At 36.3% G+C, this 15,693-nt stretch overlaps 2 protein-coding genes across 4 annotated transcripts in view; both read left to right on the top strand.

Annotated features, from left to right (window-relative positions):
• The window catches only part of orc5 (origin recognition complex, subunit 5), a 90,963-nt gene extending 86,333 nt beyond the window's left edge, over nucleotides 1–4,630 (top strand). For both annotated transcript variants that reach the window (XM_073066648.1, XM_073066649.1), the window contains one exon: nucleotides 4,064–4,630. In XM_073066648.1, coding sequence (XP_072922749.1) covers nucleotides 4,064–4,109 — 46 coding nt within the window. In that variant the 3' untranslated portion in view covers nucleotides 4,110–4,630. The remainder of the gene's footprint in view (nucleotides 1–4,063) is intronic.
• Nucleotides 4,631–7,852: 3,222 nt separating this feature from the next.
• Nucleotides 7,853–15,693, top strand: part of LOC140738799 (reelin-like) — a 302,475-nt gene continuing 294,634 nt past the window's right edge. Inside the window, exons 1-2 of one of the 2 annotated variants that reach the window (XM_073066646.1) lie at nucleotides 7,853–8,147; nucleotides 8,983–9,277. In XM_073066646.1, the coding sequence (XP_072922747.1) occupies nucleotides 9,049–9,277 (229 nt within the window). In that variant the 5' untranslated portion in view covers nucleotides 7,853–8,147; nucleotides 8,983–9,048. The remainder of the gene's footprint in view (nucleotides 8,148–8,982; nucleotides 9,278–15,693) is intronic. The other variant, XM_073066645.1, reaches the window with a different exon arrangement.

The following is a 15,693-nucleotide window of genomic DNA, read 5'->3' as shown; positions in this document are numbered from 1 at the left end:
CTCACTCTTAAGACATGTTCTCTAGTATAGGCAGCATCCTGGTAAATCTCCTCTGCATCCCCTCTTAAGGATTCCATATCTCTCTGATAACGAGACAATCAAACTGAATCAAACCAGGGTTTTAAAGAGTTGCAACATAAGCTCATGGATCTTGAAGTCAATCCACCAGCTAAAGAAAGCCAATGCACCATATGCCTTCTTAACAACCAGCTTTGAGGGATCTATGAACATGGACCCTAAGATCCCTTTGTTCCTCTACACTGCCAAGAGTCCTGTCATTAATCCTGTATTGTGCCTTGACATTTGCCCTTCCAAAGTGAATTACTTCACACTTTTCTGGGTTGAACTGCATCTGCCATGCCTTAGTCCAGCTCTGCATCCTTTCAATGTCCTATTGCAACCTACAATAATCCTCCACACTATCCACAAACCCACCAACCTTGGTGTCATCTGCAAACTTATTAACCCATCCCTCCACTTCTTTATCCAAGTCATTTATAAAAATCACTAAGAGCTAGGTCCCAGAACAGATTCTTATGGAACATCACCAACCAACAGGCAGAATGCACTCCCATCTACTGCCGCCCTCTACCTTCTATGGGAAAGCCAATTCTGTATCCACACTGCCAGGTTTCCCTGGATCTCATGCCTCCTGATTTTCTGAATGAGCCTACCGTGGGGAACCTTATAACACGCCTTACTAAAATCCATATACAGTACACCACATCCACTGCTCTACATACATCAATGTGCTTTGTCACACCCTCAAAGAATTCAGTCAGGTTTCTGAGGCTTGATTACCCCTCATCCTGTCTCTAAGGATCTTATCCAATAATTTGCTCACCACTGAAGTAAGACTCACTAGTCTGTAATTCCCAGGGTTGCTCCTACTCCCCTTCTTGATCAAAGGAAAACAATTTGCCACATTCCAATCACCTGGTACTACTACTGTGGCCAGTGAGCATGTAAAGGCCATCGCCATAGGCACAGCAATCTCTTCCCTTGCTTCCCATAGTAACCTGGGGGATATTCTACCTGGTCCAGAACTTCTTGCATTAAAATAGACACATTGCAACCCATACCACTGATTGTAATTTTGCTATATGAATTGCCTGTCCTTCCTTGCAGTCTCTCTATACATCTGTGTCTACCTGTACACCAATTGCCCCATCCTCTGACCTGTCACTGTGATTACCATACCCTGCCAAAAGAGTTTAAACCATCCCCAACAGCTCTAGCAAATCTGCTTGCAAGGATTTTGGTCCCCCTCATGTTCAAGTTTCACCCATCCTTTTTGTACAGGTCGTACTTCTCCAGGGAAAATGCCAAAGATCCTCAAATCTGAATGCTTGCCCCTGCATCAATTCCTCAGCCACACATTCATCTGCCAAATCATCCTATACTTATAGGCACATGGCACAGGTAGCAATCAGAGATTTTTACCCTTGAAGTTATGCACAATGATAGCTACTGCAAGTGACTATGTTATGTACAGTTAAATGTGGAAATCAAGCAGTTGTTTATTGAGATCCCTGCTCCACCAGAGGTTTTGCAATGACATTACCTCACCAAGGTACTTGGCATTCAAATATGGGATGTCAATGTAATGGCATTTTAGATGTACATTATACTCACTAGAAAAAATGGGACTTGTTCACTTCAGCACATTAATTTTAGCAGTGTGGTAATCTTAATCACTACCATAGGATCGCTTTAGCACTGACAATTAAGTTTTGCAGGTGTGGACCGTTATTTCTGCACATTTTAATTGATGTTGTGGCTTTTTAAAAATATTCTTTAATTACCCTTTTCTTGATCCATCCTTTATTTTGCTTCATGTGGATGACATTACATCTGATCAAATACTTTGACTTAGATTTCATTGCTCAGTAACATTTTTTCAGAGCAATTTCAAGACAGTTATTCTCCCTCTTGCAAGCCCTAAATCCCCTATAGAATTGCTTTTGCCAAGTGACTGTATAATGAGTGCAAGCTTTAGAGTGGGATCCATGGAAGGTATGTGGGCAAGGTCAACAAATGACAATGCCTTTCATTCACATTGATCATTCAGTCCGCCCTGTAAACAGTGGTACAGTTAATGTTTCGATGGCTGTGGAAGATTTTCAAGTGTTAATGTCAGAAACTGTTTGGCTGATGCCTGGTACAAATCATGTCTTGAGAGAACAGATAATATTTGCTTGGACTTAATTAGCAGACAGATGGAATGCAAATTGTATTTCCATAATACCCAATTATGAACATAGTTCAAATTTCCTGCAATTTTATTAATGCTAAGACACAGGTAGTCATGGCATGAAGAGTGATGCAAAAATTTTGCTGTATTACATTAGAAAAGATAAATGTGATCATTGCAATATAAATCCAACTGAAGGTTCAGGTACTTGATGAAATTTTGAACATTGGTGATATCAATTCTTCAATGTGAAACAGAAGGGTATGTATGAGTTATTTTAAAGTAACTCAATGAAAGAAAATGTGTGTTTTAATCACAGTTCATCTTCTCAAAAATACATCATCAGCACCAAATGAAGTTAAAAATAATGGCCCAAAGGGTGAAGTTTTGTACTTTTCTGCTGTTGTTCTTACTTGGGTCTCAATAACTCATTTGAGAAAATGTTTACAAATATTATGAATAATCTCTTCTCAGGCTTCCAGCTTGGTACTGGTTTTGATTTTAACCCACATTTTGATGACAAACTCTGCTATTTGCATCAAAGATAATGACTGGGCATGTCTAGTCAAGACCATAGCCATAGGATTGACCAGCACAGCACTACTGTACCACACCAATGGCTTTTGGGACCACCTGGTGAAGGAAGCCATTGAAATTAAACTAGAGGAAAAGAATTTTAACAAAGTCTAAGGCCTCGCCCTAAGTAAGAACTGGAAGTCGATTGTAAACAAGGTGGGATAGCAGAAACCTGATTGGATGAGGACTAACCAATCAGGAGGGATGGACTAGGGAGGTAGAAATACCTCTGGACTTGACATGCCCAGTTATCATCCTTGATGAAGATGGCAGAGTTTGTCATTGAAACATTGGTTAAAATTGATACCCGTGCCTACCTAAGAAGAGTATATTCTATATATATTCCGGGAAAGCACTAGATGTTTTTTTCTCTTTTTTTTACAAATACTGTTTCTGTACTTTAATTTGCAGTCTGAAAGTGGCTGAGCATTTTCTCATTTTGTCATTGAAAGAAGGGGATTGTATTCCAAGACACAAAAGTTGAAACTGAAATGGTACACTCTGAAATGACTCTTGATGACTCCCTTTGTGTTCAGGCAGAAGTCTATGCTCTTAGTAACATGTTAGGTAAAAGGGACATATGTGAAAATACCTTTCACTAAATAGCAAGTGTCTGGGTGCAGCTCACTAGATAACAATCACAAGTGTTTCTTTCAGTTCCTGCAGTTTCATTGTTAGTTAATGAAGAATTTGAGCTGAACTATTAAGAATCTTTAACAGATGTCCTTGAAGCCTCATTTTTAAAAATATATGGTCATACAGAGAAAGACATAAATGACACAGACATTAAAGTGAGTTCTGACTGTATCTAGCCATGCGGTTTATCTAATATTAAAGCTTGAAGCTTTATGGCCTAGTGCAACTTGCATTTGCACTCACAAATTCGCGTGGAAGTCCCACAAGAAAATTTTAGGCCTCTTATTTCTTGTGTGCAGATCCCCTCTAGCCCCCCCTTAAACATGATTCTCTTTGGCAGATCTCTCCCCACACCACACTGTTCCCATGTTTAACTTGGATGTTGGCAAGCATACGATATCTATGGCTCCGTCTGTACAGGGGGCACTCAAGAAGAATATTACTGAGCTGTTGTGGTTTAGGGATTTTGTTCTGAATTGCTCATGTCACTAAATTACATTGTGGTGTTAAGACTACAGATGATGATAGGTTATGACTATGCACAGGTTGAGTTTTTTAGTGTAGGTAAGTTATAATTATTGTAATCAATGCAAAATTTACTATTAAATCATGTGTAATAATGAATTTAATAACCAACTGTATTTTTTCCCTTTCTAGGACTGTAAACTTTGATATAGTAAGGTACTTGTATGATTTCTTATGAGACCAGATGCACAACCATATGGATATTGTGAGCAATGATCAATGCATTTGCACCAACTCATACTGCTTTATCTACTTCACTGATAAGTGGCAGAGGCATTTTGGCTGTATTGGATTTGTCCAAGCAGGTGTTGGCACAGTATGAGATCGGATGAAAATATCTTGATTGGTCAGAATGGATCTTTAGATTGAACTATTTACCACGAACTCTTCAGTGTTTTGGAGCTATGTGTTAATTATTGACAGCAGGAACTCAATACAATCTGTTCCAATCTAATAACATCATTTTCGCACAAAAGCTGTCAGAAATGTATTTACTTGCAATTATTTTTCTCTATGTAGTCCTTTCCTTGGAATGTGATACTGTACAGATTTAGCTGTAGCTAATCTTTCATGTTTTAAGCTGTCTGCTGTAATTTAGACTGCTTCCCCTACCCCAACAGGAGAGTTTCTCATTATTGTTCATGATGAAATCAATTTTCTTTTATTTTAATTGACCAAAATAAATAAATATGGACTGCTGTCTTTGTGTCTTCTTGGTACTTGTTTTGTTAAGTGTTTGAAAGAGTAAATATTTTTCATTTTGGGTATAGTAAGACCAAATCCTGTCCAGATTTCATATAATGATGAAGATCTCCAATGGGAGTTCTATTGTCCTGGTCAATTGACACTTATTAACTTGCATTCATCTTCATGGTAAAAAACAAAATAATTTATTTTGTGAAGATGAATGACAACATTTTTGTCAATATTTTATATTTTATGAAAATGTGTCTGTTTATTCATTCTCATTTGAAGCAGCTTGAAATATTATAATGTGTAAATGCATTTTCCTGCTGCTATGTTAAATAGAATCTTGTATGGCCTCCAAGCAGATAGTTTATTTTAAATCAATTAATGTTTTATTATCTGTGCACTTGGTGTTATGGTATGTTGCTAATGGAGGAATTTGAAACTTGATGCTGGTAAGGAGGGATCAACATGGTGAATGTCCATCAAAAAACACGAAAGGTTGATTTTACCAAACTGATAATGTGAGATTTCATCTCACTGTTGTTGGCTGAGGTTTTCCCTGTGTTCTGGCTATCAACAGTACAGTTTGTGCCATATTGATTTTGAATGCAACAGGCAAGCACTTATCAGCATGCAGGAATTTAACTGCAGTGTGTCTTGACAGACGCTGTAATGCTCTCCATGCTGGAATTCTACATCATTTTTTTATGTTCACATATTTTATCCGAAGTAGCTTTGAGATCAACCTGTATCCTGCTACAAAGTGCATTTATGCTATTCAATGGTTTAATGTTTTTGCATCAAAAAGTACGTATTTCTAACTATAATTGTCCTTTATGAATTCATAAACACAAGTGCTAGTACTTCTTCACATTTAATTTATTTTATCATTTCCTCTCATAACTTTGGCAGATGTGAATGTAAGGAGATGTATGGCTTGAATGTGTCTGCCAAGTAGTTGGGAAAACACCATTTTTTTTCTTTTTAAATGTTGTCTTTGTTGCTACCACTAATATACTGATAAGGTAAAGAGTTGATCTACCGTTCTTTTCCATTTCAACAATATTTAATTGTACTTTGAAAGTTTCCGTATTTTTGGTATCATTAACTGACTCAGGAGTAGTTTGGGTGTGAATCACTTTTTTTGAGATGTACTGCAAATTTTGAGTGATAAAATCTGGAAATAAAAGTTACTATCAATGACAGACAAGTAACCTGAAAACTGTCAGATTATTATAAAAATCGAACAGGTTTACTGATGCTGTTTAGGAAAGGAAATCTGTTATCTTTAACAATGTGACATGTTTGTGGTTTCTGTCCCATGTGACCATGATTGATTTGGCCATCACGTAGCCTTATAGATGTGACAGATGACAAAAGTTGGGCCAAAAGTACATTAAATTTCATAATAACAGAATAAAAACAATCATGTAATATTTAGTTACACTTTCTTCATCCTTCGGCGCACTTTAGAAACTAATTTCACCTTGTTTGAGAAGGGTAAACAAAGTTATCAACTCCGGCAAATGCAAAGAAACTTTTCTTTTTGAAGCTGAATTTGTAAAAGGTCCATGTTCAAGTGGCTGTAAGTCAGTAAGTGCTACTAGGAGGTAGATTCTCAACATGAAATAACCCATATTTGAGCTAAATACATTTGTGGATCCTTGTGGAGATCAAGCAAATTTTGAACTGAAGAGTTCTGTGGAGTCATGGATTTCAAATGTAGTGAGGTATTGGAATCTATTAGATCTAGTTTAAATTGAACTTAAAGCTTGGTTTCAAATGAAGGGTTCTGTATTTCTCAATTCTGTATAATGATGCCTCATGGACCTACAAGACTGCAAGTTGTTTTTGTCTTGTTTGAGTTTTTTGGCTGTCTGCTAAGTGGAAGGTGTAAATATCAAATGTGTTATAACATCCCTTTAGATATTTTCTAACATTTTCAAGCTTCTTTATATTTAAAATTCCATAATCCATAATTTTAAAAGTGTGAGTTAGTAAATGTTTTATCAGACCACAGCTAGCTGGAGATGATCGCTACGATCTTCAGGTGTGCAGCCAGAGGAGTATTTTGAGTCAATATAATAGTTTAGTCAAAGCCAAAGTTGAGTTTATTGACGTATGCACAAGTACATATATGTACAGGTGCAATAAAAAAAAGCATTTGCTGCAGTATCACAGGCACAAAACATCATATTAGCAACATACACAAGAAAGACAAATTATACATAAAATATACATAAGTTTTACAAGAAAACAACTAGAATTTAAAAAAGCCTGGTTTTAGTGCATAATGATCAAAGTAGTCAGGATGTTACTAAACTGTAGTGATTAGCTTTGTGCAGGTTGGTTCAAGAACTGAATGGTTGAAGCGAAGTAGTTGTGGTTGGACCTGAAGGTGAGGAACTTGAAGTTTCTTTGAAGTGATGGTAGCTGCAAGAAAATGGCATGGACTAGATGGTGGGATATTTTTGACGGATGTTACCTTGAAGCTGTGCCTCCAGTAGATACTGCAGATGGTGGGAGGGATATACCTGTATTGTATTAGACTGAGTCCACTGCTCTCTCCAGCTTCTTATGCTCCTGTGCAGACTATGATTCTTCAGGATACTTTCAACTGTACATCTGTAGAAGTTTGATGTAGTGTTCAGTGATGAACCAAACTGTCTAACTTCCTAAGAAAGTGAAGACACTGTCACACCCTCCTTATGATTATATCAATATAATATACCCAGGACAGGTCATCTGATATGTTAACACCCAGAAAGTTAATGCCAATGTTTGCCCTCCTTCCCATTCCTGAAGTCAACAATCAGCTCTTTAGCTTTACTGATGTTGAGAGGGAGGTTATTTGATAGTCTGGTGTAATGAGTTGCATTAGAGAAAACTTATAAATAACTTTTTTTTGTAGATAACCCTTTCCAAAAAGTAAGATGTTAAATAACTTAAACACACTTCTACAATGTTTATAGGAACTATCGTTCTAGTCTAATGTAGCTTTGATTATAAGATGTAAGCTGTAGGATATTTTCTACTGTGAGTAATTCAGCTTTGTTAAAAAGTTAACTGAAATGTCTACTGGTACTTGGGCAAACTTATTTGCTTTTAGGTTAAAGTTCTGTTGACATGGTATTAATAATTGACACTGCTTACTTTCCCACAACCTCCGCAACTATATGCAGTGCATCCTACTTGCTGAACATAAAATCCAGTTGTCAACTACCAGCGTCACCAAGTACGAAAACATAAACCTTCTCTTTTACGTACTTGTGTTAAACTCTGCTCTGAAGAAACTAAATAGCAGGCTAACCTGATATTTGTATCAGCAACTCTCCAGCTATAAAATAGTTTCATTCAAATTGTGATCCAGTGGAGAAGTCTACATGGAGCTTTAATGCATTTTCTTGTTATCAAAAATGTGCCCATCTAGATCAACAAACCGTTTCTAATGTTTGGTGTGTACTAGTGGCTTTGCTGAACTGATGGTGCAACAGACAAATCGAGTTTCCTTTTGAGATCTCCATAGGTAATGAAACAATATAATCTCAAATAATAATGGGCCAGGAAGGAAGTTAAAGTTAATATTTTTATTATGTTATTTTTTACCATTTTAATATTTAATCTAAAAATGCTGGTCGAATGTTAATATTTTTAACTTTCCAGAATTGAACCATTGCATTGAGTAACCTGTGCAGAGCTTAGGTAATGAAGAGCTATTTGACAATAGTGAAAATGTCAGTGCAGATTTTTTTTTCAAAAGATAAAATTAAACCATTAATTATGTTGAATAAGGTCTCTTGCGGTGAGCACTTCAGAATTGACACAGCATTTAAGTCGCTTTTCAGTGTGTGCTTTTGGATGATAACACATAATGTTCAACATATAGATATTGTTATTTGATTAATAATAAGGCGAGACTACAAGTGAGAGATTTCCAGATCTGGACAGCAAGAGCAAATGAGTGAGCGATGGTTTGCTCTGTCTGATGCTAATCTGAGAAGGTGGAGTTTTTCAGCACTCCAGTAAAAGCAGCAGGGGAAATAAATTATTTCTAGTCACTGCATTTTATGCCTGATCAGCTCCCAGTTTTAGTCAGTGTTCCGACTGAAGGGAAGACGTTTGTCGTCTTAAAACAAAGTTAACAATAAAAGGCACGCCTTGAGGCACGTGGGAGGGAGCTGGAAAGTGGAATGGAATATGCTCTGAGGAAGACGTGTTTGAAAGCTGTATTGCAGCTTATGAAGCTGGTGTATTAGAATGCAGTAGAAACAACTGACAGCTGGCAGTTCCTACAGTTCCTGGCTTATGATTTTTCCCAACAGAAGCTCTCTAACATTAAACTTATAATCTTTTTCCTACAGCAAAAGAAAAGTCTCATTCACAAGAATTAGGTTCCAAGCAGAACAGCATACGAAGAGGATAAAGATATGGATAAAAAACGGTGCTTTAACACTTGGACTTTGTTCTTTCTGGTGGGAATATTCTTGCCAGATCTTGTGTGTGGCTCTGTGGGGTTTTACCCAAGGTTTGCCCCATTCTTTTTCCTCTGTACCCACCATGGAGAGCTGGAGGGTGATGGCGACCAGGGCGAGGTGTTGATGTCACTTCATATTGCAGGAAACCCAGGATATTATGTACCTGGTCAAGAATATCATGGTAGGTAACCTTCTATATTTAAAGGGGTTATTGGTCTCTTTTTTTTTATTTTAACATAATGGTACAAAGATTACTTTCTGAAGGATTCAATATGTAATTCTTTTGAATGATAGGTATGAAATGCATAAAGCTATCAAAACATAAGCATCTGGCTGAAGTCTGCATATTTAAATAATCAGTTCTTTGTGAGTCACGACTATTTAATATTTTAATATTTACATTAAGAGAAAGGTTTTAAAAAAATATTGAGGTAATGTATTTGACTGTCAGGATTCTTGCTGATATGAGTTATAAAGACAAATGAATCCTTTGGGGTTTCTTCCTTTGTTGTGAAGCATTCCCTTTCTGTTCCTAAATCTCTGTCCTTCAAAGAGTGTGTTCTGGAGATTGGGTGTATTAAACTAAGCTGGCAGGCCTGAGTAGGCTTTGTGTGTGGGCTCAACTCAAGTGTAAAAACCTTTTTGCTGAGACAGCTGTCAGTCCCAGACCAATCTGTGTTTTAAAATAAAGAGGATACATTTTTGACGTGAGAGCATACAGTGCACTCACGGGTCATTTCTATCCTGTGGACTGTGTTCACAGAGAGGCAGATGATAGTGGAATGCCCAGCGCATTATCTCTACTGTACATGTGTGGAGTACAGCAGACTATTCCCTGTAAGCCAAAAGTGAGAGTTTAGTTCAGCCGAACATGGAAAAAACAGCTTGACTTGAGCAGTTGTAAACAAAAGTGTCGATCCTTTACCCACAATATATTAAACATATTGATAAAAGTGAAAAAACGCCATGTTTGAAGTTTTGAAATACAGTTCTCCAAACGATAAAATCTCTTTTATTTGAGTCTGGATGCCCTAGTTTGGTGAAATTGAATGATGTATTCATATTTAAACATGATATTTTACCAGCTCATTTCAAGTACTGGCAATTCATCCATTGGGATTAATTAGTGGAAAACAGCTGTAAGATGAATATACTGCACTTTTACTGTATATTTACAACTGTGTTTAGTTTGGTATTCAATTAGTGTTTCAATGTTAGTAAATTATGGATAGAATGCAGAAAACCACAGAGAGCACTTCAGATGATTGTAAAATCCTCAGTGCAATCCCTCACTAAGGAAATAACAATCTTTGGATTGCCATTTATTTTGGCAATAGTTATTAATTGTATACCTACATTTGTTACCTCAAGTTAACCTGTATTAAAGACCATCTTGTCAGTAGATTAAATTTAATTTGTTAGCATCTAATATGTTTATTGTAAAAAAAGTTGAGAATTTGGCATTGTGAAAACTTTCTAATGGAAGATTAAAGTGCAGATTCTTAATTATTTTACTTGATATAGGCAAGGTAGCAAAATATTGTCAGATGTTTGGTTTGACTCAGCAAGTCAGAGTTAGATACTACCATCTATTCCATAAATCTATCTTGCCATTTGGATTTAATGCTTAATGCCAACTCGCATATGTGTGAACTAAGTATGTTAATTATTATTTTGTATATACCTGTATTGGGGAAGTAGCCTTAGGACTTTTCAATACAGTAAATAGATTCAAATGGTTCCCCATAATTTCCTATAAGTCACTAGTGTACTCTGTGCTTGAGGAGTCATGTTGGTATTATGGCATTTTTTTCCTATTGATTTGTTTGTTTTTTAATTCTGGGAGTAAACTGAAGAAAAATAAACTGGATGATTGTTTTTTTCCAGGGAATAGCTTTCCTCACAATGGGATCAGTACTTATCATCTGAGATCATGCCTCCTAGAAAACTAGAGAACAGGGGAGAGATGAGTTGCCACAAATGGGGAGCATTGAATAGAAACTGTGTGTATAGAGCATTCTTCAAGTTATACCCAGGAATGTAACTAGTTACCAATCAACTGCCTGAGGCTGTTTGTAAATTCCCCATTTTTTCCTCCTAGAAGCAGACTATTTCCACTTTTCTTCTCACCAAGATTAGAACAAAAACTAACTGTACAAGGAAATGCTAGGGAGAGCAAAACAGTGTAAATGTTCTCATTTCATTTAAAACCTCTGTTTTTGAAAAAAATATTAAATTTGCTACATTTTTTTTACTGGATGCATCATAGAAAGGAATAAATTGGCCTTTTTTCTTATCTACTTAACCAAAACTTAATCCATTTAGAATAGCCTTGACATAGTAGCTTGTTGGAATGCCGACATCATAGAATGCAGAGTCCCCACTTTGTCATTAGTGGAGAGTGGGAATAGAGACTGTTGCTTTATAGGGAGGCAATAGATATTAGAGGCTTTTGGCAATTGTTAGTGCTTAGTAAGTGTACTTCCAGCTCTGCATTTCTGCTATTGATGATATGTTTGGGAGCTGAAAGGGGAAAAGAAAGATTAAAATAAACAAGTACAAAAGAAAGATTAATAAGAAACAAGTACAAGCAGAAATACCATTCTTACATTCTAAATAAACTAAAGCCAGACAATTTCCTTGGATTTAACTGTTTACCATAGGCTTGAATATCAAAATATTTTAAGATCGGTTTGATCCTAAGAGCCCTGGAATACTGTTAACCTTTGATGCATTGTAATTAGCATGTTCCAAGTCATTGGCTGGCTAGCCATTTTTCTGTGCCCAAGTCTATAACATTTAAGTTGTAATAACTGAACATAAGCTTCTGTTTTATGTATAGAGCTTTATAAATATGACTACTTATACAAGTCCAAAGCATTTTAGTTTTATGATTAGTTCCTTGAGGACCTATACAATAATTATGCTACTGAACAAGTGACTTCATTCACATTTGTAAATTAAGTCGATTGCTGAATATTTTACTTTGCTGGTGTGATTGATAGTTTTACTGGCTGTGAGAGAAGTACTTTGTACCATGTATGTTTCCATGAATTAAGGTGTTTCTACATTTATTTTAACTTCACACAAATGAAAATGTCTCATTCACTATATTTGATTGTAAACCTCTGCATTGATTTTACTTTAGATGAATTAGTGCTTGTATTGTGGAAATACATTGAACATAAAGTCTTAAGAATGGATTATTTAAATAAAAGTAATTAAACGCTTAGAGAAAGATAGAAGGGGAAAGACTGCAGATGCTCATTTTGATGTAGTCTTAATGCTAACCATTATCAAAAATTTCATGATACGGTATAGTTTAGATATTTTATCAAAAATCTTGGCATAATTTACTGAAAATAATTGTTTTTCTTCATTTAGTCTTCATTGTATAAAAAGCTCATTAGTTGGGAAAATTAATTCTGAAGGTTCAGTGTTTTTACTGAAAAAAATTAGGCTCTCACATGGGATCATTTAATGTGCCCTGTCCTTTCCTAATAAAAGCACTTCATCTCCAGCAAAGGGTTGACAGGTGCAATGGAGTGAGAGTGAAAATGTCTTTGTGTATACACAGCTTATTGCTGCTGAAAGTAAATTATTTCACATGAGCATACACCAAGCCGATAATATTGCTTTAAATCACAAATCTGGTTCTTTTTAGAATTATAAGCCTTCCTGATTTATTTTCATTTAAACCAAGTATAAAAATGAATTTGAAATGATAAATACAATCTAATGAAGTGCTTGTATAAAGACATTTATCAATTCAACTTCATTTTAAATTCTAATAATGGGAAATCTGTATATGGTAATTTTTCATAATGTTGAACCAGGAATAATATATTTATAAATGTAAAAGCTTATCCATTTTCAATCTATTAATAGTTTTATAGCTATAAATCTTAATTTTTTTCTTTGCAGAGAATAAAACCTCAACCCAAAACTACTAACCAACTTTGGCAGGCTGCAAAGCTATGCCAGTGGCTTAGCCAGTTATCAAAATGCTAAATATTCTGACGTTCAAAAATAACAAAAAAATTAAAAAGTTAAGAAAAGAAATAATTTTTAAATAAATTTAGTCAGTGATTTAAAAATAATAACATAATAACCTTTTCAACTGTTCTACGTTGAGATCAATACCACTTCACATTTCAAAATTAATGAGAATGACTGTCAGGGAGTTCAAGCTGTCCACATCTGCACATATATACAAAGCAATCTAAGGTAGCTGGCATGCGTGAAACTGCTGGCACAAACTTCTGCTTATTAAATGTAAAGTGAATTCAACAAAATATAAAATAGTTTTCTCATTTATGCTCAGAGAACAAATTCACCAATACTGACACAGAATCAAGGCTTGTCTGTATATGATATGTTATTAATATGAATATAAAATATATTTTTAAATTCTGGAGCTGTTTGCCACAGTTCACTAAGAAAAGCACTTTTTTGTATTAAGGATTTTGTGAGTATAATTTTAGCCTTAAATTCGATCACATTTACTGTGAGTGGTTTAATTTTTGGAAAATCTTGTTTCTCTCCAATAATGTTCATCAAGTATCCTTCTGTCTGGCATAAGTAGCACATATTATGGCAATTCCAACTGTTTACAATAGTAAATTGATTTAAATTTAAACTCATTAGTCTTGATATATCCAAGGCTGATTTGAGTAATATAAGCTAACTGTTCAAATATATTGTGATTATAAAAAGAGAAGGAAAATCCACTTCCTTAGCATCTTAGTAAAAAAGAAAATCTTGATTAAGCTATTATAAACACAAGGGATCCTGTAGATGCTGGAAATCCAGAGCAATACACACAGTGCTGGAGGAACTCAGCAGGTCAGGCAGCATCTATGGAGAGGAATAAAGTGTCAATGTTTTGAGCCGAAACCCTTTGTTAGGCAATATTTGATAGGACCAGAATTAGCCTTTCAAGCATTCACACTTGAAATCTCACTTGATAACTATCTGACCTAATCAAGCATGTTCAAAGCTTTGAATCAGCAGTAGGGTGTAGCACTTACATAGCAACTTGCATGCAATACAGTAGCCCAAGGAAAGATGCTAACCATCATTGCGTAAGATTTAATGAAATGAACTGAAAGAGTGATTAAAGTAGGTTTTGAACAGATGTTTATAACCAGACAGAAAGGTAATTGGGTGGGGAAGGGTTTTGAATATATCCATGATAAGAGAATAAAATGGCAAAGACATTGCTACTAAATTTGGAGGTGAGAGGGAGAGAGGAAGGAAACTTTGTTTTTATATGTTTCACCAGATTATTCTTGAATTGCTGTCTGCATCACGAATATCAGTTATTTAAAAGTCACTCTGACCCACTGAAATTATTGACGAAGTTTGTTTTGATGCTTGTAAAATACTAGTTTAAAATTACTGATCTACTTTAATTGATAGATTCTGGGGAACTACATGACTCGAGGCATGTACTTAATTCATCTAAGTTTGAAAGACATAAGGTTTTTTAGAGATAAAAGTGGAAAGATGTGCCTGGAGGCTGTGGAAGTGAGCGAGGTCCTCAATGAATACTTCTCTTAGGTATTCACCACTGAGAGGGAACTTGATGACGGTGAGGACAATATGAGTGAGGTTGATGTTCTGGAGCATGTTAATATTAAGGGAGAGGAGGTGTTGGAGTTGTTAAAATACATTAGGACAGATAAGTCCCCGGGGCCTGACGGAATATTCCCCAGGCTGCTCCACAAGGCAAGGGAAGAGATTGCTGAGCCTCTGGCTAGGATCTTTATGTCCTCATTGTCCACGGGAATGGTACCGGAAGATTGGAGGGAGGCGAATGTTGTCCCCTTGTTCAAAAAAGGTAGTAGGGATAGTCCAGGTAATTATACACCAGTGAGCCTTACGTCTGTGGTGGGAAAGCTGTTGGAAAAGATTCTTAGAGATACGATCAATGGGCATTTAGAGAATCATAGTCTGATCAGGGACAGTCAGCATGGCTTTGTGAAGGGCAGATCGTGCCTAACAAGCCTGATAGAGTTCTTTGAGGAGGTGACCAGACATATAGATGAGGGTAGTGCAGTGGATGTGATCTGCATGGATTTTAGTAAGGCATTTGACAAGGTTCCACATGGTAGGCTTATTCAGAAAGTCAGAAAGCATGGGATCCAGGGAAGTTTGGCCAGGTGGATTCAGAATTGGCTTGCCTGCAGAAGGCAGAGGGTCGTGGTGGGTGGAGTACATTCAAATTGGAGGGTTGTGACTAGTGGTGTCCCACAAGGATCTGTTCTGGGACCTCTACTTTTTGTGATTTTTATTAACGACCTGGATGTGGGGGTAGAAGGGTGGGTTGGCAAGTTTGCAGACGACACAAAGGTTGGTGGTGTTGTAGATAGTGTAGAGGATTGTCGAAGATTGCAGAGAGACATTGATAGGATGCAGAAGTGCACTGAGAAGTGGCAGATGGAGTTCAACCCAGAGAAGTGTGAGGTGGTACACTTTGGAAGGACAAACTCCAAGGCAGAGTACAAAGTAAATGGCAGGATACTTGGTAGTGTGGAGGAGCAGAGGGATCTGGGGGTATATGTCCACAGATCCCTGAAAGTTGCCTCACAGGTA

Source organism: Hemitrygon akajei, chromosome 14 (assembly GCF_048418815.1).
Source record: "Hemitrygon akajei chromosome 14, sHemAka1.3, whole genome shotgun sequence".
In the NCBI taxonomy this organism is placed as follows: domain Eukaryota; kingdom Metazoa; phylum Chordata; class Chondrichthyes; order Myliobatiformes; family Dasyatidae; genus Hemitrygon; species Hemitrygon akajei.
The sequence above is the reverse complement of the archived record's forward strand: the minus strand, read 5'-3'. Positions and strand labels throughout refer to the sequence as shown.